This window comes from Lepidochelys kempii, chromosome 6, assembly GCF_965140265.1.
Source record: "Lepidochelys kempii isolate rLepKem1 chromosome 6, rLepKem1.hap2, whole genome shotgun sequence".
Taxonomy (NCBI): Eukaryota; Metazoa; Chordata; order Testudines; family Cheloniidae; genus Lepidochelys; species Lepidochelys kempii.
The window spans coordinates 29,686,980-29,714,607 of NC_133261.1; the positions used below are offsets into that span (position 1 = coordinate 29,686,980).

Genomic DNA, 27,628 nt, shown 5'->3' on the forward strand with positions numbered 1-27,628 from the left:
TCAGGCTCTGGGAGGGAGTTTGGGTGAAGGAGGGGGCTTAGGGCTGGGGTAGGAGGTCGGGGTGCAGGATGGGTTGCAGGGTGCTGGCTCTGGGTGGGGGCTCGGGCAGCAGGTTGGGGTGCAGGAGGAGGTGTGGGGTGCAGGCTCTAGGAGCGGTTGGGGTGTGGGAGGGGGCTCAGGGCTGGGGCCAGAGTTCGGGGTGCAGGCTCTGGGAAGGAGTTTGGTGGTGGGGGGCTCAGGACTGAGGCAGGGGGTTGGGGTGCTCTTCCAGGAGTGGCACGGGGCCAGGGCAGGCAGGGAGCCTGCCTTAGCCCCACTGTGCCACCGGACTGTTAGTGGCCAAACTCCCGGTTTGGCTGCAGGAGGATTGGCAACCCTTGACTGAGACTGAGATCAACTGTCAGATGCTCCATGACCGACCAGTCAATCACAATCAACCGGTTGGTGACCACTGCACAGGAATCTGAGTCATAACCAAAGCCAGGAGGCCTACCTAGAAAGGGAGGGCAGGGGCATGACAAATGAGGAAATAAGCCAGGAAGTGAAAGAAACCCTAGATGAATTTTGTAGGAAGAGGACCAGGAGAAAACAGTATAATAAATTCTGAGGCAAGACAGAATGTTGAAGATAAGTGATCCACTGTATCAAAGCCAGTGATAAAGTCAAGGAAGGAGCACAGGCCCTGAAATTTGGCTGAGGAGGTTGTTGCGGACTTTAGTAGAATGAAGGGGCTAGAACACAGTGTGGAGGGGATCTAGGAGTAAGTCAAAGGAAAGGATGTTGATGCAGCACTTGTAGCCAGACTTCCACTGAGATTAGAAGTAAAGGGGAGGAGAGAGATGGATGAGGTGAGGGGATTTTTTTAGAATGCAGGAATAAATGCCTGTTTATACATACAGGGAAAGCAGAAAGAGGACAGAGAGAGTTTCAAGGTGAGGGAACTGTGAGGGGAAAATGGAGGAACTGGAAGTGGAGAATAAATGAGTAACCTCAGGTCATCTATTCTCCACTTTCAATTCCTCCACTTTCCCCTTTGACTCACTCTTCTGTTGTTCACCTTCCTTGGCCCTGCCCTCAGAATTCTCTCGCCTTGAAACTCTCTCTGTCCTCTTACTGCTTTCCCTGTATGTACAAACAGGAATTTATTCCCCCATCCTAAAAAACACCCCCTCACTTGGTGAATGGAAAGAAGGGATGTGGGAAAGGAAAGGATGAGGAGAGGAGGAATGGGGAAAGTCTGATCTTTCCAATCTTCCTGCAGTCAACAAGAACCTGGATAGAGAGGGTGAGTGGTGGTGGAGAGTTTAAGGAGGGAGTAAAAACTGGCAAACAAGTGTTGGGATTTTGAGGTAGGAGAAATAGGACTGTTTGGTGAAAAAGATGACAGAATTGGAGAAGAAGAGGGCAATCTTATACACAAAAAAATCTTCTAGGTCTCCTTTTTTCTTTGAGAGGCAAATCAGGCCAGAGGAAGTGGATCTGAGGTATAAGCCAGGGCTGGGATCTGGTAGGAACAGATGAGTTGAAAGAGAAGGAGATGGTAGAGTTAAGGGTATTGATGGGACTCAATATTACCTCTCATTTGTTCTTTTCAGTAGTTTGTGTTGTCTTTTTGGGTTTTGTCACTGATTTGAGGATCATTTGAGTTTGTGTTGAGATGTTTACTCTGTTGTTCTGTAGCTGAGCATTGCTCAGACCTGCTGCTATGGGGAATGGAATGTGTTATCAGGTTTTCCATTTTTGGTACACAGAGTGCCTGCTGCTTTAGTTGGCACAGCACCAGAAGCTGAGTGCCCTTTTTCGTATCTTGATAGCCAAAGTGAAATTGCCTTACAGTCTTCATGAGAGTTCCTAATTTTTGCAGAACTGCAGATACGGGATTTTTATTGGGATTTTGTCCCAGTCATGAAGTTTGCAATTAGAGTTGGGCTACAGATTTTGCTCCTGTATAGAATTCTGAGTACTGTTAGGCTATCAAGTATTTTAGGAGTCCAATTTATGTGTGTACAGGGGAGAAAGGAGAGGTTTGGAAGTATATGGCACACACTCTTTCCTGAAGTATATGTTTGCCCTTTTGAAGTTTTGTGATGCAGTATTTCCCACTGCAAGCATTCAAAAGGCATGAATCAGCCCCCTTCCCTAAAATCGTGAGAGCACCTTAAAATTATGAGAGTTTAAAAAGATAACAAAAATTGGGTTCTTTTCATTAACCGTCTGGCTTTTGAGTCTTTAGAGGTCGCATTTTCTCTGCAACCAGAGGAGCTAAAAATTACTTTTTTAAAAAATGAAAACTGAGAACCCGTTACAATCACGATTCCAGGAACCGATGCTTTAAGAAAAACACCAAGTATCACAGAAGTCACCATGAAACTGCAAGTTAGCAAGACTGGTGATGCCAGGCTGAGAAGGGAGTAGTTTGCAGCATGTTCTAGAACTTGTACCTGGAATTTAAATTTTTAATTAGTTTAGGAATATTTGGGCTTCTTGTGCAGCTCTGAATCCCGCCACCATCCCAGACTGCATCAGAGAGGGTGTAGAGGCCTGATTCTCTCCTCCCTGCCTTTTTTTGAGAAGGGCGGGGAGCCGGTACCACTGATTCCCCAATTCCCTGCATCCTGGACAAGGGAGTGTAGCTCTGATACCCCTCCCTTGCATCCTAAGGGCAGGGGTTGGGGAGGTGGGAAGACTGTTTAGCTGATTTCCACCTACCCGTACCCTGGTGGGTAACTCTTATTCCCCCACCCTCCCCGCTCCTTGTGGGAGGGAGCCAGAGCTCTGATCCCGTCCCCTCCCCGCACCTTGAGGGCGCAGCCTAAAGCCCTGATTCTGTCTCCCTGCAGCGGGGAAGGGGTGGAGCCGATAGAACCCAAGTCACGTATTGTTGATTACACGTGTCCCAGGCACGGGGGGGAATGTGACGTTGGCCAGGAAGTGACGTATGAAGGTGCTGACGTATACGAGGTCATATAAGAAGTTGGCTCGGCGCAGCCGTCAGTGTGAAGGGGCCGGAAGTGGTCGGGGGGGGGGGGGGGGGGGGGGCGGGGCGGGGCTGCAGCTGGAGTGAGGCCTCCTCAGCTGGGAGGTCTGGGGACCGTCTCGCCGCCGGAGCGGAGCCTGCCCCGGGCAGACATGGATTTCCGGGAGATCCTGATGGTGGCGTCTGAGCAGCAGGGGCTGAGCGCCGTGTCGGTGAGGGCCGGGGGGAGGGGGGGCTTTCGGGAGAGCTGGGGGGACCTGAGCTGGTCGCTGGGGCGAGTCGGGAGGGGGCCTGGGCTGGGCTGGGTCGGGCCTTGGATGTCCCTGCCAGCCCCAGAGTCCGTTGTCCGTTCCCGGGAGCCGCGCGGCGGGGGCCTTTCCAGCCACGGCTCTCGGCGCTGTGGGGGCGGAGGGGGCTTGTCCCCCGCCTGCTCTGCCCAGCTGCCCGAAAGGAGACGCTCCTTCAGGTGAAATTTGCGCAGGGAGCCGCAGTTACTGGGGTGCGGGTTGGATCCTCCTTTTCGCTGGCGTTTAAAATACAGTTGACGTTTATTTGCAACGTGGGACACCGATGCAGAAAGAAAGCCCGTGCGGGAGCAGCGCCCTTCCGAGGCAGCCCCGGAGAGCTTCTCTAGCTTGGATTGCTGTGAAATGAAGCCGGCAGCCGTGGCCGGTGGAGGGCTGCAGTGTGCTGGGGTTAATTTCTTTCTCTTAAGACAAAATGAATGTCCGCCTTTGTTCGCTTTTACAACAAACGGAATAAAATCAGTTTTATGTGGAATTAATGTAGATTTATGGATAAAATGAGCCAATTAATGGGTACAGGTGAAATCTGAAAGCAGGTAGGGGGCAAGTGGCCTGGTGGTAGTACTGTGTTAGATGGTTTGCATTCCCTTGCTCCTGTCTCTGCTACCCTGGACTGGCAGGGGCTGAAATTACTTCTAACATAGTGTACCTGTTTGGAGAGGGCAAGGAACTTCTTTCTCCTTTTTCAGCAGTGATCACTCCAGCCAGCTAAGGAAATTTACTGGTGCTAAATACTGTAGTGGTCTTGTCCATTCTTCAGTCAGAGCTTTGGGGTTCTGTTTCCCTGGTAACATTTGATACCTTCACTTACCTTGGTGTAAATTTTGGGGTGGAGGCATTTGGTTTTGGTATTAGTGAGGAATCAGCAGTTGCAGGAAAAACAGAACCTTTAACTTTTGTCTTGACAGGTAATTCATTTGCCTGTATGTTGTATTCTATCCCTAACACTTGATCTGTTTGTGTCTTGTAGTAGTTAGATGTCTTACACCTTTAAAATTACATTGTCTACTCAGTTTTCTCCTGCCGTTTTAATGGAATACTTGTATTTGCTGCCTATCCTAAATAGTTGTATGTTGTTACGATGCATTGTTGAAACAGCTCTCATGTTCCATGTCAGAGGGTCTATACTATTCAAGGGCCCAGTCCTGCTTCTGTTGCTTTTAATAGGTGTTTAGCCATAGCCATTGTCTTCAAAGGAAGCCGGATCAGCAGGATTTACTTGCATGATTAACTTAATTGTAGAGTGAAAAAATGCATTTCAGGTTTACAGGAGTTGAGGCTTCCCTGTCTCCCTGCACTGATACAGGTGAAATTAGTGCAACTTCTGCTTGTAAGCAAGGCCATCTGTGTAGTGCGGAGGGGCTTAGGTAGGGTTGCTTTTCTCGGTGAGATGTGCAGGGGGAACTGTGTGGCCTTTTAGGTGCAGCTGCTAAGGTTCATAGGAGAGGCTATTTCTTGTGGGCTTCTGAAGATAGACATCTAAGGCACCCCTGTTGACTTCAAATGTAAGGGACAATGTGGTTTAGTGGGGTCTAGCAGAATAATTCCAGATTATAGAATTTACACATGCTATTGTGAGTTCTTTGCAAACCTGCAGGACAGTTAAGAACAATTTGTTTTATTTTTTTCTTTTAGAAAACCTTAAGAAATTATGTGACAAGAATGTTGAAGTTGTACAACTAAGGACTCACACTATGGAAAGTCAATTAAGTTATGGTTTCATATGCTAGGTAACTCTCCCCCTTCTGTGTATTCTCTGCAATATCTTTAATGATCACATATGGTGTAAGCAATTTAATACATTTTTCTATAACCTTAGATCACAGTAATACAAGATGTTTGTGTATGCCTGAGTTTATGAAAGCCATTTGTATGAAAGGTATACAATAAACCATATTTACGCATCATAACTTCATGCTAAATGTACCATACAGAGTCATTAGCAAAACTTCCTGGCATATAAAGGCCACAAATTCACAGCTACATTAGCTTTTTTCTTAGTAACTTATTCCCTGAATTTTACTCAAGGAAGGCTTATTTACTATAAATAAGTTTTTAGTATGTGAGTGTTAATGAAGACTTATAGGTCTTGGTCAGTAAAGGACAAAATGTTCCAGTTTATGACAATGGGAAAAAAAACAACAGGATGCTGTGCATACTCATCTGATTTGTAGAAAAGTGTATTTGAATTTTTTAGAACTGCTATGTGGTCTTTAACTTAGACCGTATTTTAGTGCATGCTCATTAGGGTCATAGATTCACTGTAGCCTTTTCCTGACTTCTGCTGCTTTAACCTTAATGTTCTTGCAACATAGTATTTTGAGTGGAATAAAGTCATTGGCAACAAGATTTTTAAAACTGGAAAACCAAAACAGGTTGCTTAATGTCCCTGAGGGAATGCAGAAGGGCTGGGTATTTGAGACTGTCAATTTAAGGGCACTGGAAAGCTTGCTCTGCAGTCTTTCCCATCTATGTATCATTCATTGGCTTCCAGACTTCAGAATCTGTCTGTGTTTCCCTACCAATCTCCTTCTTGTATTTGGAATATCGATTTGAGTGTCTTGCTGCAGTTTTCCCTTAAAATTATTGTATGCTTTCCCAATGGAATCTAGAGCAGGGATGGGCAAACTTTTTGGCCCGGGGGCGACATCGGGGTATGGAAATTGTATGGCGGGCCATGAGTGCTCATGAAATTGCAGGAGGGGGTGAGGGCTCCAGCTGGGGGTGCGGGCTCTGCGGTGGGGCCAAAAATGAGGAGTTCAGGGTTTAGGAGGGGGCTCCAGGTTGGGGGGTGTGGGGTGAGGGCTCTGGGGTGGGGCCGGGCCAGGGATGAGGGGTTTTGGGTGCAGAAGAGTGAGGGGGATCAGGGATGGGGCAGGGTGTTGAGGCACGGGGGGGTGAGGTCTCTAAGGTGGGGCTGGGGATGAGGGGCTTGGGGTACAAGAGGGGGCTCTGGGCTGGGATTGAGGGGTTCAGAGGGCAGGAGGAGGATCAGGGCTCTGGCAGGGGATTGGGGTTCCGGGGGCGGGGGGGGAAACTCGGGCAGGCTCCAGGTGGTGCCTACCGCAAGCAGCTCCCGGAAGCATGTCCCCCCTCCAGCTCCGAGGCGCTGGCAGGCAGCTCTGTGTGCTGCCCTGTCTGCAGGTGCCACCCCTGCAGGGAACTGCGGCCAATGGGAGCTGTGGATGGGACGGTGTGCAGAGCTGCCTGGCCACACCTCTGCATTACTACATAGGAGCCGGCGGGGGGTCATGCTGGCTGCTTCCTGGGAGCCGCGCGGAGCGGGGCAAGCCTCCGACCCAGCTCCCTGGCTGGAGCACAGGAGCAGGGCAAACCTCCGACACTGCTCCCTGGCAGGAGTTGAGGGCCGGATTAAATGGTCTGATGGGCCGGATGTGGCCCACGGGCCGTCGTTTGCCCACTTCTGATCTAGAGCCTCTGAGTCCCAGACTTTTGAACTCTATGCAACAATTCAGAGAGGAGGGGCTGTAATTGGGTCTAGCATAGAGATAGCTTGGCTCCAATCTTGGCCATAAATTGTTGTTTTAAGAGGAGCAATTAAGGTGGAGTTGGAATGCTGAGGTTGGGTGGGCAGCCTGCCTTGAAACTGGAACAAAAACACTACTTTCTGGTTCATCAGCCAGAACATTTGATCAGTCATTCAACATCCTTTTCTGGGTGCATAACTGGTATTGGTTCTACATATATGTTTGAATTTAAATGTGATTTTAGTAGAAAAGGTTTATAATTGCTTCATCCTATTAAGTTTCTAGGGAGTTGCCCTTTGCTAGAAGCCAAAGTGATGTTCTCTATCACTTTTTTATATAAAAGGTTATCTGTGTGAAAGTTCACTGAATTTGTCGTTATCAAAAGAAAAATATGTTTAGTTAAAAACAGTGATGGTATAACAAATTACAAATCCTGTTTGCCCACTAATGGTGCTACATAGCTGGTGATTAGGCAGTCATCAAAAGCTTCAGTGCCACAATAAGATTGCCAAAGAGAGTCATAGACTGAACATCCAGCCAGACTGTCTTAAGGACTTAGCTAAAGATAATTGGAGTGGTACTTGAGCTGCACGGAGGCTGTGTCCCTTTGGAATTTGCATTGATGATGGGGAGTGATAGTATTGCATCATGTCCCAGTAAAATTGTAGATCTGTTCATTTCCCCATAGAAAACCAAGTTCAGAAATAATAAAAAATGTTGTAAGTAGTGGTTTAATTCGGAGAGTATTCCCATTACAAGGTAAGGGATATGTTGGATTTTTTTTTTTTAAAGAAAACGCCTTGTAAAGTTATCAGTAAATACAACCATGAGTATATACACCTGGCTAATGAGCTTATTAGGCAGATGTTGCCAAAAGTTTCCATAAGAGCTGCAGAAAAGTGATATGCCCCTTGTGGTGCAGCTGCAAGCACATTTTTACCTGTCTTGTAGATATGATGCTGTACAGTGGTTTCAGTACTATATATTCAGTATTCTGCTCCAGCACAGGTTTCTAGTGTGACCTTAGGCAGGTCACTTAGGCCCAGATCCTCGAAAGTATTTAGGCGCTTAACTTCCATCTGTGCCAATGGAATTTAGGAACCTAAATACATTTCAGGATTTGGGCATTAGTACCTTGATTGTGCACCATATTAATCGATGGGAGTTTTACCATTGACTTCAGTGGGTGCAGGATTAAACTCTTGTCTCCATTTCCCCATTTGTGATAAGTGGAGACTTCTCTACTTCACAGGGGTGTTCTTTGGCTTAATGGAGATCAAGTACTTTGAGATATTTGGATGGAAGGTACTACAAAAGTGCAAAATATTGAATATGCAAAATAAAATTACAAACATTTTAACACACACTTTGAGAATAGTTACAACTAAAATCACCCCTTTATTTAGTTCTGTGCTCTGGCTGCTGCCAGGAACCTCTCATCAGTAACTGTAATGCTTTCACATAAGACAGTGCTTTTCAACCTTTTTTCGTTTGTGGACCTCTAAAAAATTTCAAATGGAGGTGTGGACCGCTTTGGAAATCTTAGACATAATCTGTCTAAGATTATGGTTGAAAACCATTGTTCTCTGGTAATGAAAACTTTTCACAGACTCCTTAGAGATAGTCTGCAGACCCCAGGTTGAAATCCACTGACAAAGGAGATCTCTTCTACTTCTGATGAAGGGCCAATCCTTATTATAGAGAATTTATAAAACACAGCAATTTGAAACCTGAAAGAGAATAGCACTTAAATCTCGTGGAGGTCACTCAAAACTGAAACAACTTTCCTCCAGACCTGCACTAATTGAAGAGATGTTATTTTATGGTAAACCAGACTTAGGTATGTGGTAAGTGAGTAAATTGAACCGTGTGGACTAATGCTGATGGATCTAAATGGGTATAGTGCAAATTGAATGTTGAAGAAGTAGCCTCCGGCGGAATTTGCAGACACACGGCTGTCAGTAACATGGTTTATATTGCACCATTATAAAAGCCCCATCCCTATAAAATTTCTTTCTTTGGCTGAGAAGTAGCACCAATGCACGAACAGCTATGAACAGATCTAGCCAACAGAGCTTATAACCCAAAGTGTATCCTTGAAAAAGGCTATGAGCAGTTGAAGACTCAAAAGATCTACTGGTGGTCATTGGAATGTGTATTACCTCCTCTAATGGGCAGTGGAAACTTTGGGCATGTCATTTCTGCATATGAAATATGAAGATTGGACGTGATGAGTAAAAACATGACACACCTATCCACAGTTATTCCACACATACATGGTTTCATGTAACTGCGTCCTACCTCATAAACCAGAGCCTAGATATACCATTCTATTAGACCAACTTCCATATGATAATGGGCAAGCCATAGGATGTGGTACAAAATGCTGGTCTGGACTGAAGGGGGTTTTTTTGTTTGTTTGTTTTTAAACTCTAAGCTTGATTTTCTTTCATAACTGAGCTCTAGGATCCAGCAGAGTCTGTGACAAAAATGTGTATGTAGGGATCTGACTTTTAATTTTTTTGTATTAATCTCTTGCTATGTAAAAGACCAACACAATCAAGGAGAAATAACTATATGGAGGGAACAGTGAAACTTGCTATTGATAAATGTTGTCAAACGGATAGAGTAAGCAGGAAAATATTTTTTCTGTGATCATTTTTAGCTACCATAATAAGTTTTATGAAAATAACATGTATAAAAAGTTCAGACGGATTTTTTTTTTTAGTTGTCCCTGTAAGCAAAGACATTCAAGACTCTGGTCAAGGAAATTTTCCAAATGAACATCAACTTTGAGGTTTTTGAATAGTTTACCTCAGTGGTTCTCAGCCCTGGGGGTACACACAGGTTTTCCAGGGAGTACATCAACTCATTTAGATCAGTGTTTTTTAAACTTTTTTTCTGGCCACCCAGTTGAAGAAAATTGCTGATGCCCGTGACCCAGCAGAGCTGGGAATGAGGGGTTTGAGGTGTGGGAAGGGGGCCCTGGGCTGGGGCAGGAGGTTGGGGTGTGGGAGGGGGATGAGGAGTTTGGGGCGCAGGAGGGGGTTCTAGGTTTGAGGGGGGGCTCAGGACTGTGGCAGGGGATTGGGGTGCAATAGGGGGTCACCGTTCTGCCCTGGGGATGCAGGCTCTGGGATGGAGCCAGGAAGAGGGGTTTGGGATGCAGGAAGGTGCACCGGGTTTGCAGGGAGCTCAGGGCAGAGGATGGGGGCATGGGCTTACCTCCAGCGGCTCCTGGTCAGTGGCGCAGCGGGGGTGCTAAGGCAGGCTTCCTGTCTGTCCAGTGACTGCACTGTGCTCTGGAAACGGCCAGCAGCAGGTCCTTCTCCTGGGCAGGGGGGCTGCAGGGCTCTCCTTACCTCTTGCCCGCAGGCACTGCTCCCCCCCAGCTCCACTCTGATTGGCCAGTTCCCGGCCAGTGGGAGTGCGGAGCCGGTGCTTGGGGCGGAGGTAGTGCATGGAGTCCCTTGGGCACCCCGTCTCCTCCCCCACGCTTAGGAGCCGGATCTGCTGCTGGCTGCTTCCGGGCACAGCGCAGTGTCAGAGCAGGTAGGGACTAGCCTGCCTTAGCTGGGCAGCTCCGCCAACCAGACTTTTAATAGCCTGGTCAGCAATGCTGACCAGAGCCACTGCGACCCAGTCCCTTCCGTTCTGCGATCCAGTTCTGGGTCTCAACCCACGGTTTGAAAACCACTGATCTAGATATTTGTCTAGTTTTACAACAGGCTACATAAAAAAAACACTAGCAAAGTCAGTACAAACTAAAATTTCATGCAGACAATGACTTGTTTATACTGCTCTGTATACTATACACTGAAATGTAAGTACAATATTTATATTCCAGTTGATTTATTTTATAATTATATGGTAAAAATTAGAAAGAGAGCAGTTTTTCAGTAATAGTGTGCTGTCACTTTTGTATTTTTATTTCTGATTTTGTAAACAAGTAGATTTTAAGTGAGGTGAAACTTGGGAATTCGCAAAACAAATCAGACTCCTGGAAGAGATACAGTAGTCTGGAAAGGTTGAGAGCCACTGGTTTACCTTATTGGTTTGAGTGGTGCTCAAATTGCTTTTGTTTTTTTCAGTTTTAAAAATTGTTTTTTAGCTATTCGAATTGTATTTTATCCTTCATGTTTTCTGAGATTATAGTTGAGAGATTACAACTATTTTTAAAAATTAATAAACTTGTGCTACTAACACCTTAAATTAATAACTAGGAGTAATTTTTGAATTTTTTCTCTCTTCTTCTACCTTGTTTATCTTTTGCATTTCATTCATCTTGTTCAGCCAAAATAGACTTTTTCTGGTTTCAGAATGCCATTGTTGAGTTGGAGACAGTGCAAGGGAATGGTTAAAAAGAAACAAACCATTCATTCTAATTTTTTCAAGTTATGAAACATTTCTATTAATATTGGATTTTGTAATAACTATACTAAAGCTAAATTTTCAGCCTGAACTACCTGACTCTTTAGTATGAGCACCAGAAGACCTGTCCCTGAATCAAGACCTTATAGTTTCTTTTGTAGAGAAAAGGTGCTATGTTACGAAGGAAATTTAAAACCAAAAAAAGTTTTGGCCATACATTAAGCAGCCATATTTATGAGCTGCAACTTTGACGCTTCTAGCTCCTGCTAGCCAAGGCATTTTAATATTTGCACAGAAATCACCCATATGGTAGTCTAACATTTATTACTTGTCATCCACCAGGTTAAGCCCAGTAGATCCCAGATCTTTATCTTTTTAAATTAATCACTGGGTTTTTTCCAGCATAGAGAAAATTCTGCTGGTTTGATGGTCTAGTTGTAGCTCAGAATGCTATGTAGAGTGCTTAACTGTGGGACTCCAGTGCAGTCTCATTCATGGACAAACAAGGTCTGAAAACACTTAGTCCTCAAACAGCTCCTCCACTTCGTTCTGGGGCACAGTAAGCTAATTTCAGAGGGATCCACATCCAGCTTGCTTGTGGCTGGTAGGGGTTGGTTGGCTGTGAGCAGAATTCAGGAAGGATGAGGTAAAAATGAGCATCCTCTGAGCATGGAGGAGGATGGTGGGGGAGCGAATATCTTCTACCAATAGAGCTCATTGATGGGATGAATAATTTTTCAATATTTTAACAGTGTACAATTGAGAACAGGCGCTTTGAACGCCCAGAGGATGAGCCTTGATAACGTATCTTATATTTTGTGAGAAAGCAAAGCCAATGTGGTACATTTTAGCAATATTTAGCCATGGAGCTGCTATCAGTTGCTACCCTGAGAGATAATCGGTGTTTACAGTTTGAGAAGCACACGGTTCCAGAATAGCTTGACCTGCTCTTTTCTAAAGGCTGTTTCTCCATTCCTTTGACAAACTTTCTGATAACTGTGTGAAACTTGATTGGTGTAGATGCTGCTTACTAGATTAAAAAGTAAAATGTTCATGCTTATCTTGTCTGTCATTCCAGGAAACTGATGTTGGAGTAGCTCACAGTTTAGACTAATCATTGAATGATGGTTCTGGAACAGCTTTGTGCTTCTGACCAACCATTCATTTTTTAAACAGAGCTAAACTTATAAACCTGTTCTGGTTATTCATTTAATGATGCTTACAAACAGTTTGAAGAAAATACTTTTTGGAACAGAACTAGTGATTCGTAACATGAGAAATACTGTAAATAATTTGAGCAGTGTTTTGTAGCTGCATCTTCAAGATCAGATAGAAATGACATTTAGAAAGCTTCCTTGACTGGGAAAGACTAATTATAAAAAATATTACTGTTTACTCTTGTTACAAGTTCACACACAAATGGTGTTGAGAGGGGTTGCTTGTAGAGCTGCTTATTCACCAGAAAGCAGTGTATTTTGTTGTATTGTAATACAGTGCTCAAAAATGCTTCTCTAACGCTTAATTTCTTTATAAGCCTTTCTAATGTGATGGATCATTCTGCATTTCGCCCTGCTATATGAGAAGCATTTTTTTCCAAGAGGTCCTTCTGTACAAAACTCTTAAACAAAATTTCCTTTTTGTACATTCATTTTTTAAAATCAGTTGTAGAAATTGAATGATAAATTTTCAAATTTAAATTTTCTGTTGGTGAAATGTGTTATCAGCTTTAGGAATGAAATCATCCACAGAGCAAGACTATAACCCGGTAGTAGCAGTGCAGGGTTCTCTAAACTGCTCACCAGGGTGCGTCAACCTTGTTCTGGAAGGATTGCCTCTAAGAACGAGAGAGTAGTTCAGTCTTTGTCTTTTCAGTTTTAGGTCTAACGTCTGAAACTGTCAACAGAAAGATCAGTCTTGATGATGTATAAATATCTGTCCAATAAGCAGTGGACTGAAGGTGCCAACTCATTTCCCATAGACCTCTGAAGAATTGTTATATGGCAATATTTTCACCCACTACAAACACGGGCTGGATTTCAACCAAAAACCCAGATGTGAAAAACTTCGTATCCCAATGCAGATCCCCTGAACTGTTTAGTTCCCCGGACAGTTTATTTTGTACCTAATAGCAAAGTTGAACAACTAACAAAACTGCTATTGGTGCCTTTCGAATGAACCCTGGAAATCTTTACTCTCTCTAGTTGTCCTTACTAATAATGTTAGTCCCATGGATTTCAATTGCAAGTGCAAAGGATTGTTGTTTGTGTGAGTTAACTACTCAAAGGAGTAAGGGGTTCGCAAGAAGTCCTCAGATTGTGAAGATACGTTTTATGTGTAGACATATCTATCAGTAGATACATTCAGGTTCTGGAAAGCTCTTTAACTTGATGCTGAATGTCAAGTTTTGCTACTGAAATGAGATTGTGGTTTTTTTAGTTTTGCTTTAGCAATTTCAGGAATTACTAAAAGGCAACTCTTAAACAGCTGCTACAGGAGCCTTGCAGCTGGTGTTCTAAGAACCAGTTTTGGCTTAGTGCTTAGTAGAAATGATCTTCTGAACCTTGAAGCTTAGTATATACATATTTGTTTTAACACAAGCTTGTATTTTTATGTAAAACACGCAAAGCATTTGTGTTGGTATGTGGCAGTCTTCATCAGAAATTAGAGCTGAAAAACTCCAGTTGGACATATACTTAAGTATGTGTAAAATTACACTGCTAACCAATTTTTCTACCTCCAGGGTATTTGGGCATAGATTTCTTTTTCCAGATGTTATCCAGTAAAATTATTTCTTAAATTAAGTGTCTTGGTCATGATGTTTGTTGAATGAGACTAACCAGTGATGGTGTGTTTCAGCACACTACCAGCTGTAGGAATACTTATGGTTTCATATATGGCAGATTTTCAGCTCATTTCCCCAGGCAATTCTTTCAAATGGGGAGGAATCTCAAAATTTTAGAGCAATTTTGTTTCACCTAGCTGTCCAATTAGCTAAAGGCTTTTGCTTATTAGCAGAAAGGAAGATATACATGTTCTAAAATTACCTTTCTTTGGTTCTCCCAGCTGCTTTTGGATTTAACTAATTTCCTCTATTTCCATTATCTTATCCATTGTCACCTTTGCTTCCTTTTCTAACCCTTTTTAGTTTGAAGCCTCTTTTGTATGAGGGAAGAAGTTCCAGTAATCGCCAATTCTCTCCTTTTTACTTCTTCCACTCCTTGAAAGTTCTGTGTGATAGTAACCACTTAAGTCAAAGGGCTTGACTGCTGTCACACTGGAACTGAAATAACTACATCAGTTTCACACCTTTAATTATGTCAGAGGAAATCTTTGTGTGGACACATATTTTGGATTAAGAGTATCCTATTTGGATGTAATGTAAATTGATTTTTTTTACCAAATTAAATGACATCCAAAGAAATTATGCTTAATCTGACATTAGGGTTCGCACACAGATTTGCATCAAAAATAACTAATCATATAAAATAGAGCCAATGTAGTTATATTGATTCTAGTTTGTATGCAGGCAGACAAGGAAGGCTGGATGAAGCCTGTAAACTCTTCCCATCTGCAAAGGGGGGAGTCATGCAAGAGTGAGGTGTATTACCTCACTCTCCAGACAAAGGCTTGTGTGATGTTTGTGGTACTCCTTTCCCCTACTGGGCCGGGGAGTGTAGAGCTGCATTTGGGTCCATTCTAATGGCTGTTTCTACTAGACCACTGGTGTGGCTATTGCACACGTTTTCAATCTCCCCTCCTTTTCCTCTTCATCCCTTCTGATTCTCTTCTGTCCTCTCTTTGCGTCCATTTCCTCCTTTCTGGTTCCTTGTCCTTTTTATGCCCAGAATGGCTCCTTTGCTATGACTTTTGTACATAGGGCCTGTTCCTGTGCAATGCAGAGCCGCCTCATTTCTTGTTAAAGTCTGTTGCTTAATGAATATTGCCTTTCATTGTTAACCTATTTAAAGCCAGATAAATCCCTGTTACTGAGGCTTTGTCTACACTAGCACTTTTGTCAGCAAAACTTTTGTTGGTCAGGGGTCTGAAAAAACACACCCCTGACTGACATAAATTTCATCGACAAAAGCACCAGTGTGACCTGCGCGATGTTGGCAGGAGAGCGTCTGCTGCCGACATAGCTACCACCGTTCATTGGGGTGGTTTAATTATGCCGGCAGAAGAGCTCTCTCCTGCTGGCACAGAGAGGCTGCACAGGAGACTTCACAGCTGCGCAGGTGCAGTGTACAGCTGTGCTGCTATAAAGTCCATAGTGTAGCTAGCCTAAACTTCTCATTGACTGTGATTTTCCCACTTAGTAAAAACAGCGATAAATATTAAGACCTTTGTTTTCTTCTGATCAATTTGCTTTCTCTTTGCAGAAAAGATACAGTTTGGCAGTAGGCCCTCCCAAAAAAGATCCAAAAGTCAAAGGTGTCCATTCTGCAGCAGTGCAAGCTTTTCTGAGACGGAAAGAAGAAGAAAATAGGGGAAAAGGTACCTGTTAAAGTTGTTCAGAGTATTCCCTACTGGAGAACAACTTCTTCAGTGACTCTGTTTGGGACATTTTTACCCTACTCCTTACGTGCCTTTGAATATTATTGTTATAGATCCCCACGCTTTGGAATGTCCTTTCATAATTCCTGCAGAGTCAGAACCACTGTAGAGCAGGGCTGCGCATGTTCTCCTTTGTGAATCCAAATGTTTGCTCAACAGCACTTCTGCACTCGTTGTCAAAGCAGCAAGAATGGACTAATAGCATGAACCAGGAGAGGGCACAAGGAATTGTTCTGAACTTTTGTACAGTTTTTAATATTGAAAAAACTGTATTTAACAGTGTCTGAAAGTGACAAAAAGCCAGGATTCCTGTCTTTACGTCAGAACATTGTGCCTTTAAAAATTAGATACGCTAACCCTCGTCTGGATTAATTTTAAATCTTTTGGCTATAGACTTTATTCAGACTGTTGGTGTTTTTAAGTTGTGTGTATGTTCCCTATAGTTGTTGTTATGCAGACTGAACTGTAGCCATGTTCTTCATAATATTTACTTAACCCCTCTGGAATTCTTTATCTCCAGAAATTTAGATTAGACGTGACTGAAAAATCTTTTCCTGATATTCTTTTACAGAACTAGAGGCAAAAAGGAAGAAGGAGGAACTTCTAGCTAAGCGTATTGAACTGAAACATGACCGAAAAGCAAGAGCTATGGCTTCACGGACTAAGGACAACTTTTATGGCTATAATGGCATTCCTGTTGAAGAGAAGCCTAAAAAGAGGCAGACTTGTGAAAGTGTTGATCGATGCACAGATGCAGAATATATGACAGAAGATGAGGCAGAGCGATTTGAATACAGTCAGACTGAATCTGAGCATGAACCAGAAGAATATGAAGAGAAACCATCCAAAGCTGCAGTGAAACCAAAGGCACTTCCCAAAAGTGCTCCTACCCCTATGAACTTTGTAGATCTTCTGAGGCTCGCTGAAAAAAAACAGTATGAACCAGTAGAAATAAAAGTAGTGAAAAAGACAGAAGAAAGGCCAAGAACAGCAGAAGAATTGAGAGAGAAAGAATTTTTGGACCGGAAAAACAAAAAAGGGGAAACCCAAAAAGAGAAAAAAAAACCTGAAAAAGAGATTAAGAATGTAACTGCATCAAGTTCTTCAAATAAAGTGTTTTCTCATAAAGAGTTTATAAATGCAAAACTCAGTAAAAACTCAGTGGATAAACATTCCTCTTCAAAAGGCAGCTTCCCCTCTCAGTGTGGTGCTGATAAGAAATCCAGTGGGCCTGTGTTTAGCAACAAACATGCAAGGTCATCATCTTCTTCCAAATCCAGTCAAGTGGAAAAAGCAAAAGTTACACAAAATGGATCTTTAAAAAGGTCATCGAGTGGCATCCATAGTAAATCTTCAGTCAATGGAGTAGGAAAATTTGGGTCAAGCTCTCATACACCAAGCTCAAAAGCACCTGCTAATGGGGCTCAGAAACTACAGTCTGCTAAAGAACTTAATCTGAAAAAATCTACTTCTATCCATACAAAACTGGGTAGTGCAGCACCCCCTCAGCATGAAATTGTTAAAAATTCCAGCTCTGGGAGGCCGGGGAGCAGTGCGGGGATGGGCGGGACCGGGCGGCCGGGGAGCAGTGCAGGGATGGGCAGGCTGCCCAGCAGTGCAGGGACGGGTGGTCCTGGGTGGCTGGGGAGCAGTGCGGGGATGGATAGGCCAGGGAGCAGTGCAGGAACGGGCAGGCCCGGGCAGCTGCCCAGCAGTGCAGGAACGGGCGGGCCCGGGCGGCCGGGGAGCAGTGCGGGAACGGGCGGGCCCGGGCGGCTGGGGAGCAGTGTGGGGATGGGCAGGCCGGGGAGCAGGGCGGGGACGGGCGGGCCCGGGCGGCCGGGGAGCAGTGCAGGCACAGGCGGGCACGGGCGGCCGGGGAGCAGTGCGGGATTAGGCAGGCCGGGGAGCAGTGCGGGAACAGGCGGGCCTGGGCGGCTGTCCAGCAATGCGGGAACAGGCGGGCCTGGGCGGCTGCCCAGCAATGCAGGAAAAGGCGGGCCAGGGCGGCCAGGGAGCAGTGTGGGGACGGGCAGGCCGGGGAGCAGCGCGGGGACGGGCGGGCCCGGGCAGCCGGGGAGCAATGCCGGGACGGGCGGGCCTGGGCGGCTGGGGAGCAGTGTGGGTACAGGACCTGGAAAATCAGTCAATTCAAGCATGGGACCTGGGCGACCAGGTAGTGGCTCAGTTGTACCTCCAAAACCTAAGTGCACTGTTGTATCAGAAACAATTTCATCTAAAAATCTAGTCTCCAGACCAAGTAATGCACAAATGAATGGAACGAGACCTCCTCCAGGGCATAGACCAGTGTTTCATCCACAAGGTATGCTGTTTTCAGCAAATAATGTTTTGTGTTATAAATAAGTTTCATGCATTACTTGTTCCACACTTCTGAGGTTGAAGTTGATCAGAATTGCAAGTGAGGTTGTAGATAGATTTTTCTAAGTGTATCTGATAGCCAGAATGGCATTCTGAAGAGTGCCACTAAATAGCAATATGACTTTTTCTCTCCCCTTGCTGCTCATTGCAATATTTCTTTCCTCTTCACCTGACACTTACACCCAAGAAAATAAGATCCTCAGATAGGTGAGGTCTTTTCCAGTGAAAAAGAACAAAATTAATAAATAGAAAGGAAGGAGAGAGGAGTCCAACTAGCCAAAAAAATGTAATTAGGTCTTTTCAGGTAACTTTTATAACCACAAGCTACTTTTTAAGGGTAGGTGGGTGAGTGGCCAAAGGGGAAAGAAATGAAGGATTCCTGAGGCCAGGTGTCATTTAAAATAGTGAAGAATTAATTAAATTTTAATAGTGCCTTCTGTTCAAAGATCTCAAAGTACTTCATAAACATTAGGCCCCACAACAAACCTGTGAAGTATGCTTAGTAAGTGTTGTCTGGATTTACTCCACCTTGTTGGCATGGGGAAGTGAAGTTTTAAAAAAAATCTTTGCAGTTGTAAATGGGATAGCACTTTTGCAAACCAGTGTGTTTGAAATTCCATGGTTGAGCAAGTATGCAGGCATAAATTTACCTTTCATTCTGGCAGTTCCTCTGGGATGCAGTTGACTGTAATGATGGGAAACTTGTCTTGTACATGTAGCTTAGAGGAAATATTTCCTCTTGCTGAGACTCTTGGAATGTCCAAATCAGTGGGTTTTTTTTAAAAACTCAGTCTTGCAGCCCAGAGCTGCAAATTGTACCTCAAATAATAGATATATCTGCACAGAGTCCAGTGAAATCATTTATCAAGAAGAAGAAGAGGGGAGAGAAGTAATGGGGAAAAGCATAAATAGAAAAATAATAAAAATCATTTCAGTAGTGAAGATTATTTTGTAACACATGAGTTACAAAAGTCGTAAATATTTTTACTCTTTCTCTTTAGGTCTTCCAAGGCCTTCTCTTCCACCTATAAGTTATAAAAGACAAATAGAAGATGATGAGGAATATGATTCTGAAATGGATGATTTCATTGATGATGAAGGGCAACCCCAGGAAGAAATATCAAAACATATTCGAGAAATATTTGGCTATGATCGGAATAAGTAAGAGAAATTAAGATGTAACAATATTTTCATGTCCTACATTAATTTTGTTTGACCAGCTCTTTTCTTCTGAAACTGTAAATTGTTAAACACTTAGTGTTGCACCCAACATAGGGGAATTCTTTATTAGACCTTGTTCTAACAGGCAAGAACTGATCACAGAACTAAAAATTAATGGTAGCTTAGTTACAAGTGATCATGACTTGATCACATTTATAATGTGCAAGCAGAAGAAAGTCCAACCAGTAGAGTGAGTGAGTGTGTGTGTGTATGTATGTATATATATATATATATATATAATATATATATATACACACTTATATCCATATATATACTTGATGCTTTAACAGAGCCAACTTTACAAAGCTGAAAACAATTATGAGCCAAATCAGCTGGAAGGAAGAATTTAATCAGAAAAAATGTGAATGATAATTGAGGATCATTTAAAAACATCTTAGTAAATGCTCCAATGTCCACAATTCAACAACTGAGGTGGAAGGTCATGCTAGTTAAAAAAAACCAATCTGATTTAGAGGGGAAGTGAAGGCAACAATAAAAAAAATATATAACAAATGGAAGAAGGGAGATGTTGACAGTGATGAATATAAATTGAAAGTTAGGAATTGTAGAAAATTGATAGGTTTCAGAGTAGCAGCCATGTTAGTCTGTATTCGCAAAAAGAAAAGGAGTACTTGTGGCACCTTAGAGACTAACCAATTTATTTGAGCATAAGCTTTCATGCATCTGATGAAGTGAGCTGTAGCTCATGAAAGCTTATGCTCAAATAAATTGGTTAGTCTCTAAGGTGCCACAAGTACTCCTTTTCTTTTTGAGAAAATTGATAATGGAAGTAAAAGGACACAAGGAAAAATCTATAGCCAGCAGAATTAAGGACAATAAGAAGGACTTTTAAAAATATGTTGGAAACAAAAAGAATCCCCTGACAATGTTATTGGTTTAATACTAGATGGAAATGGTAGAATTATCAATAATCAGAAAAGACAGAAGAGTTCAAAAAATATTCCTGTTCTGTATTTGGGGGTAAAACAGATGTTATAGTCTAATCACATAGTGATTACGTGCTTTCCATTCCACAAGTATTTTTGGAGAGTGTTAAACAGAAGCTACTAAAGTTAAACGTTATTAAATCAGCAGGTCCAGATAACTGCCATCCAAGACTTTAAAAAAGCTGACTGAGGAGCTCACTGGATTATTAATGTTGATTTTCAATAAGTCTTGGGGCATTGGTGAAGGTCCGGAAGATGAGGAGAAAGTTGATGATGTGTCAAGTTTTAAAAAGGATAAGTGGGATGTCCTGGGTAATTATAGGCCTGGCAGCCTGATGTGGGTCCCAGGCAAGATAGCGGAGTGGCTGATATGGGTCTTGATTAATAAACACTTAAAGGAGGGTAATGTAATTAATGCAAATCAACACGGCTTTATGGCAAATAGAGTCTATCAAACTGGCTTGATATCTCTTTTTTTCATGAGATTACAAGTTTGGTTGATAAAAGTAATAGTTTTGCATAATATATTCAGACTTCTGTAAGGTGTTTGACGAAGTACTGCATGATGTTTTGATTAAAAACTAGAATGATATAAAATTTTGTGGTAATAGAACATAAATGACGAAATTATCAATTCTTCACGTTGCCGTATGTGATACCTGACAATATGTATTTCTAGCCCTGTGGTATTTAATGCCTTCTATGGAAGCCTGTAAGACTCTCTTCTAAATAGTTATGCTATATTCAACATTATAGTATCTTGTTGCCTAAGGGTCAAGCTCTGTAACTAGCTCTTCAATTTGTGTTAACTGTTCTGTCAGGTGGTCAAACCTCTGATATATTTGTTGCATAGAGCAATAAACATATGTACACACTGACCAAGAAATGAAACCTTTTATTTTCCTCGTTTCGTACTCTGCCTCCTTTCTTAAGGTATATTTTTAAACGTAATGATATTTCAAAAACCTCAGTTTTTCTTGATAAAACAATATTTTCTTTGGCACAGTGTGGCAACCCTAATAGAGTTGCCATGTAAGCATAACCCACCATATGAATTAATTAGTTTGAATAGTATCAGGCGAACACTTTTGACCTGAAGATTTGTGAAGCAGAAATATTATCCTCTTCTGCTTGCAGTTGTTCTTCCACAGCTGTCTTACCAATCAGTATGGCTGTCATTAAAATATCATGACTATTCAACCACAAGAGGTGAACCCCCTCAAACTGTTGAATTGTGTGAAGGAGGAAGCAGTTGCCTACTTGGTTTCTACTTGACTTCCATTTGTCTTTTTTTGGTGGATGAGAAGGAAGGTGGGCAACTAAACAGTACAAAGTCCTAGATAAGAAAAAGAGCAAAACTATTCAAATAAGAGACTAAAAAAACCTGGCATACTGTCAAGTGCTTTTCTTTTACTATGTTGGTCTTGTGGCTCAAAGACTAAATCATATGGATACATTTGTTAGTTTTTAATGAAGAATACTAGGAAGGATTTCAGTCTTTTCCATATTATGCTGTTACGGACACCTGGACCTTCAACAGCAGGTCTGATATAGTTAGCACTGCAACAGAAACTAAATGGAATGGGCCATGTCAAGTGTCAGATGTGCTGCATAGGACAGGACACGCTTTCTGTAATTCACTATTGAACATGGGTTAACAAATACTCGATTAAGTAAGTTAAAGTATGTTTATTATTCAGTGGGTTAAAACTTGATTTTAATTTTTTGGAGAAATGTAATTGGGTATATATCAGGATAAGCTTTTTAAAAAAACATGCCTATTCATAATTCAGCCATATATATTAGTATTGACTAGCTCTAATTTTTGTTTCTCATTATATTGGATTAAATATAAGTATTTGCTTTCAGATATAAAGATGAAAGTGATTATGCCTTACGTTACATGGAGAGCAGCTGGAAAGAGCAACAGAAAGAGGAAGCCAGGAGGTATGAATTAGATTTAAGTTTTGGTAGCAAGAATTTTCTTCTCCTTACTACTGTACTAGAATCTTTAAGTCATGCAGCTGAGTTAAAATGGACATTTGTCGGGTGAAATCTGGTCCTAAATATAAGCTTTGTGAAAACAGGCTTACATACAACTTAAGGCCAAATATCTTCCCTAAGTGTCTTATAGTTCCAGTCAAAAAACGTTAACAAACCTTGTGGTTTATCACTTAAATATTGTAGAATTTTGCTAATTCTTGAGAGCTGGAAAAAGGAATTGACTAGTAAATGCATATATAAACAGTGTCCAGACACAGAAATGCAAGTATAGTAATAATAAAATAGTGAAAAATAAAGCAGATTTTTGAATTTCAGTCATGCATATCTGGGGCCTCTCTTCAATGGCAATATGACACAGACCAACAGTCTGTAGTAGATTTTTATTTTCTGCATGGTTTGAAGAGGAATGTGGTGCAGTTATAAAATCTACTCAGTGTTTTACCCCAGCTACTGAGTACCAGGACTCAAATATAGAGACATTTACAGAAGTTTCCTGTTTCCATTATTGGGCCTTTACATTATCTTTTAAAAGGTGTGTTATGTATTGCATACTTGCAGCTTCTCACCCCAAGGTTGGCCAGTAGGTCTTGATTGCTTCCCCAGGTACAGCTGCTTGAGCTGTAGCTCACGAAAGCTTATGCTCAAATAAATTGGTTAGTCTCTAAGGTGCCACAAGTACTCCTTTTCTTTTTGCGAATACAGACTAACACAGCTGTTACTCTGAAATCTTCTCACAAAGTTAGTCAGCCTGCAATATGGAGTTATGGGGACCAACTGTCCAATCAATTACTTGAATGCTACACAGCAGTTGCTGTTCACCAGGTTGTGTGATTGGGACCCTGAAACAAGGGTTTTTCAATGTTGATCACCTGGCTCCCTGTTTAATTGAAAAACCTGTTTTTGAAGGTTTTAGATGCTCCCCTTAAAAGTCTAAGGAAAGAGTGGTATTAATTGTAAAGCACCTGCGCAAAATATCTTTCTCTCTACCCCAAAATGCTTTTAACCAAATATCCTAGGCTTGTTGTGCATCCTTGAAGTGGAGAGAGATCTTTGTAACCCAACAAACCTAAACTTCTGGGTACCTTGCAGCTTTCATTTAAAAAGAAAAATGTCTTAAGCCAAACTTCAAATATTTGAATACTTGGTGTATTTATTACTTTAATTTAAACTCTAAATTTGGGTTAGTTACTTTTTCTACATGAAAAGGAGAGCAGGAGTTGTACACGTTAATGTCTCCTGGGTAGTAGTAGTGTAAACGATTTGATATCTTCTCTTATTTGGCAGTTTGAGACTTGGTGTCCAAGAGGACCTAGAAGAGCTGAGACGTGAAGAGGAGGAATTGAAACGTAAGAGGCAGGCAAAGAAGCTGAGGACACGTTAACTGATTTATAGTGGTTTTGTTCTGTTTTTCTACTATCCTGGTCACCCCTTTGCCTCCATATTTCAGCTCCTCGTATAGTACAACTTTAGTTTTTATTTGCTTATTGGTGAGCAAGAAAATATGTAAAGGGAGGAAAGGGCATAGAAAAACAAGGCTTTAGTTTGACCCTAAAATATTTATTTTTAATACTTGCCAGGGTTAATTTTTTACAAAAATAAACTAATGCAGATTTTTGGAATAAAAGCTATTAATTAGTTTCCATTAACTAAATTAGTTCAAAATGCCAGCAGAAATATTGACTAACTATGCACTGGCTTGCAAGATTTATGTGGGCCCATACACCAGTAAATCAGACTTGCATTCTTCATTTGACATGTGGAAAAAAAAAAGATGAATGCCATTTATGTTCCTTAGTTATTTTTGAGAGATAAAAGTACTGCTTTGTGTCTTAAATCTCCTGAGTTAGGATCCCTCAAAATATTGAAATATCTTCTGTTCAAAATAGCTTGGTTGTAAATTTCAGCCATTGTTTAAAGCAATAAAATGATGTTTTTCTGATTTGAGAACCTTGTGTCTTAACAAAAATAGTAATTAAACAGAAGAACCTTCGATTTCTAAAAAAAATGCTTGTCTTTCATTATACCTTGCATTTACCAGTGTGACCAAGATTACACTGGCGTTTTTTATGTCTGGAATGCCCGTGCCAACCGATTTCAGTAAAACACAAATAATAAACCTTTTTCCTGGAAAATAGGAATTTGCAGCGTTTGTATATAACTAGTGCTTTTTGGCTCAAGCAAATGCTAAGGAATTTTTTTCTGCCCTGTAAATCTTAAAATTGGTTTTACAGTTTCATCTGTTTTTACATATTGAGTGTACAGTACACTTTTATGTTTTTTCTTGCATTAAAAATCAGGTTTTTAAAATATGAAACAGTTATTTATGCAAGCAGTTCCAAAGTCTGGAAGAGTACATGAGAATTAAGTTGTGTGAAATACAGAATTTTCAGATTTTTTTTTTATGATCAAGCCAAGATGCATTTGCAATTCCTCTGTGATATCAAATAACTTTGCAGTTGTCATCCTGAATTTAACTAGTGAATACTTCTGATTTAATTTTAGCGAACCAAAAATTCAAATGTAATGAGTATCAAGAGAGTTCTGCCCTCTATTTTGATGCCCATATTGCACCTTTATGTCAAACTATGCACTACAAAGATAAGTTTCCTCTCAGAAAATAAGCATGTAAACAATACGCACAGGGTTCATCTAAATCTGCAGCGATTGCACTCTGGGTTCACAGCCCTAATCTAATGATGCATTACTTTTTATCCCCCCACGCTACCACAGTGAGTGGTCTCATCAAAAAGCCTGGATCACTGCTCTACTCTGCTTCAAGCATTAGCTCTCCGTTAGTAGGACTTCTACCATTCAATACTGAAACTGTTGCTAACCTCTAATGCTAGAAGCATTTGGCAAAGTGTTACAAGGTTATTGGGGGTAAATGGAAGAGACTGGCCAAGGAATAAGGAAGAGGTGGGGGAAGAGAAATTGCATGCAAAATGAGTAGATACACAAGGAAGGAGGGAACTTAGCCTCTCAGAGAGCATTTCATGTCATTGCTGCCTCCAGAAACACCAATTCTGGCATCAAAGTGGAAGGACCAATATTGGCAGCAGGTGACCTGACTTGTAAGGAAAAAGGGGGCATTGTCCCTATTATAAACTGTTTTGGCAGTGGTGTAGCATTCCATCTTTTCAATACATTGCTAAAATGAATGAACCCTTTGAATAGTTGTTACAGGTTTGTGTAGTAGTAATTGACAGATACCCAAATGAAGGTAATTACCAGTGCGCCTCTGTATTTTTTTAAAAACTGTGTATATTGAATAACATAAAAATTGGTCCATCTCTATTGTACCTGCTCAATATACATATATATATATTTGAGATGATGCAAGATACTGTAACCTGATTGGTTGATTATTTACATGTCATTGTATGTTTGCTCTGCTTAATGGGACCAACTGAATTGTTTGCTGTAGTTTCTAGAATTATCCACTCAAGACAATGACTGAATGTTGGGACTATGACCAAGTTGCTGTTCATTTTTTTTAAACTGAATTGAACCTCTAGGTCTTTGTCAGCCCAAATTATATATTAGCCCCAAACAATAATCTGAAATGTTGAAAAAAACTTCGGAAATGAAAAACGTATTCACTGTTTGATCCACTGACATTTTCAAAAGTGTATATTAGAAAATGACACTTCTAAAATATTCAGTTTAGAGCTAAATCTGCATTTCAGATAAAAATAGATGAAATAAAGCCCTGATTATCCTTTTTTTACTTATGTACTTGGCAGAGATATGCTGTAATTAACCACTATTACAAGATTAGTTCAACTCTTTAATCTTGAAAGCACTGTGTTGTCATTTGTCTTATACAATATAACTGGAATATCATCTCCATTGCCAACCTTCCTCAAACACAGTACACCTTGTGCTGTATTTGTTTCCTCATAAAATAATAATTAATTTTTTTTTTGATATTTCATATAGAAATTTAATTCATCTTTGCAGTCAGGAAATACTTTCTCATAGCTAGTATGGATTACTAATGATTTTTCAAACTTTGTACAGGTTACTATATTTTAATTAACATGTCTTTGTACATCTACTGCATTCTTACTGCTTGTAAATCAGCTAGGAAAGTACTAAAAAAATATTTTATATCCAAAAGTCTGTTTACTCTCTACCAGATAGTTAATTTTATTTTGTTAATGTCGTCAATATCTGATGACTCTTCAAAAGACTTTCAAGTAAAAAACAAACAACAACAAAACACTGCCTATTCCTGTTTATAAGGATTACATGTTAAGCCAGTGACGTTCATCGTAATTAAACGTTTGGGGGTTTTTTTTGGTTTTTAGATTTTTAATTCAGTGTTTGAAGATGTGCCTTTTTTTTTTTTTTTTTTTTTACTAAATTGGGTGTAAAAAATCTATTCATGAATGTAGGAGTATAAAAAAGTAAAGGTTAGTCTGTTTCTGCTATCACGGATGACAGATCCTTTCAACTTGATAGTCTGAAATGATTAGTTTTCATAAAACCCTTCCAGGTCAGGCTTCAACTGCACAGTCACAGTAGCTATTTCTTTACCTGTATTACTAAAAGAAATTAAAGGCACTTTGTATTCAACTTTTTGAAAATGTTTTGTATTCACAATTCAGCTGTGCTTACACATCACAGCACTGTCCGGAGGTCAGGGTAGTGCATATCACAGGAAGCCTTAGTGTGCAATTCTGTCCTGTGCTTTAAAGTAGAAATCTTTCAAAGTATATGAAATCTCCTCACTGGAGTCTGGAATTATTTTTGTGTAAACCCCAAAATTGTGCAAGAAAACTTTTTTTTTTCATTTTGAAACTTAATTAGTATCTGAAGCATATTTCCCAATACAGCAGGAGACCAAAACAGAGAGAGAAAATATATGGAGAGAGACTGGTGTTTAAATTGTGATGAATATACTTGACTTTTATTTATTCTGGTGAGTGTGATGCAATATTGAATTGTCAGTGTGTAATTGAATGCTTTCTGTTTTAGCCTCTGATTTTCTTTGGGGGTTTCATTTGTGCACAGTGTCTTTTTACACAATGTGACAAATCAGGTAAAAACTTACATAGCTTAACTGTTTTCTGGGTGCTGGCAAGAAAGTGTATACTTTTGCACATGCAGAGTGCAGATAAGTTTTGCATATGTATATAATAAATTACAGGTATTAAACATTTTATTTATATTTGTCATTGGTTTGCGTTAATTTATATAAGATTTATACAATTTTTTTTCCTCCCAGACTCCTTACAGGATACTAGGTGAGCCCCAGTTGTCCTGAAGGGGAAGAAAAAAGTGATCACAAGTGCTCATATAGCCAACCTCAATGTATGAAAATCTAGCAGGGTAACTCAGCCATTCAGAAAAGCAAATTTTGAGACTGCACCGTGACAG

At 41.1% G+C, this 27,628-nt stretch overlaps 1 protein-coding gene across 1 annotated transcript; it reads left to right on the forward strand.

Annotated features, from left to right (window-relative positions):
* Positions 1-3,031: 3,031 nt before the first annotated feature.
* Positions 3,032-27,426, forward strand: SPTY2D1 (SPT2 chromatin protein domain containing 1). Its single transcript, XM_073347303.1, has 6 exons — positions 3,032-3,189; positions 15,521-15,635; positions 16,267-18,018; positions 19,076-19,235; positions 22,112-22,189; positions 23,531-27,426. The coding sequence occupies exons 1-6, from the start codon at positions 3,130-3,132 to the stop codon at positions 23,625-23,627; spliced, it is 2,262 nt and encodes a 753-aa protein (XP_073203404.1). The 5' UTR covers positions 3,032-3,129; the 3' UTR covers positions 23,628-27,426.
* Positions 27,427-27,628: the final 202 nt, after the last annotated feature.

Excerpts from the sequence above, each read along its gene's own strand:
- SPTY2D1 (XM_073347303.1), top strand. The coding sequence starts at position 3,130 with ATGGATTTCCGGGAGATCCTGATGGTGGCGTCTGAGCAGCAGGGGCTG. Across the intron at positions 3,190-15,520 it reads AGGGGCTGAGCGCCGTGTCG|AAAAGATACAGTTTGGCAGT; the intron begins GTGAGGGCCGGG and ends TTCTCTTTGCAG. Across the intron at positions 22,190-23,530 it reads CAGAAAGAGGAAGCCAGGAG|TTTGAGACTTGGTGTCCAAG; the intron begins GTATGAATTAGA and ends CTTATTTGGCAG.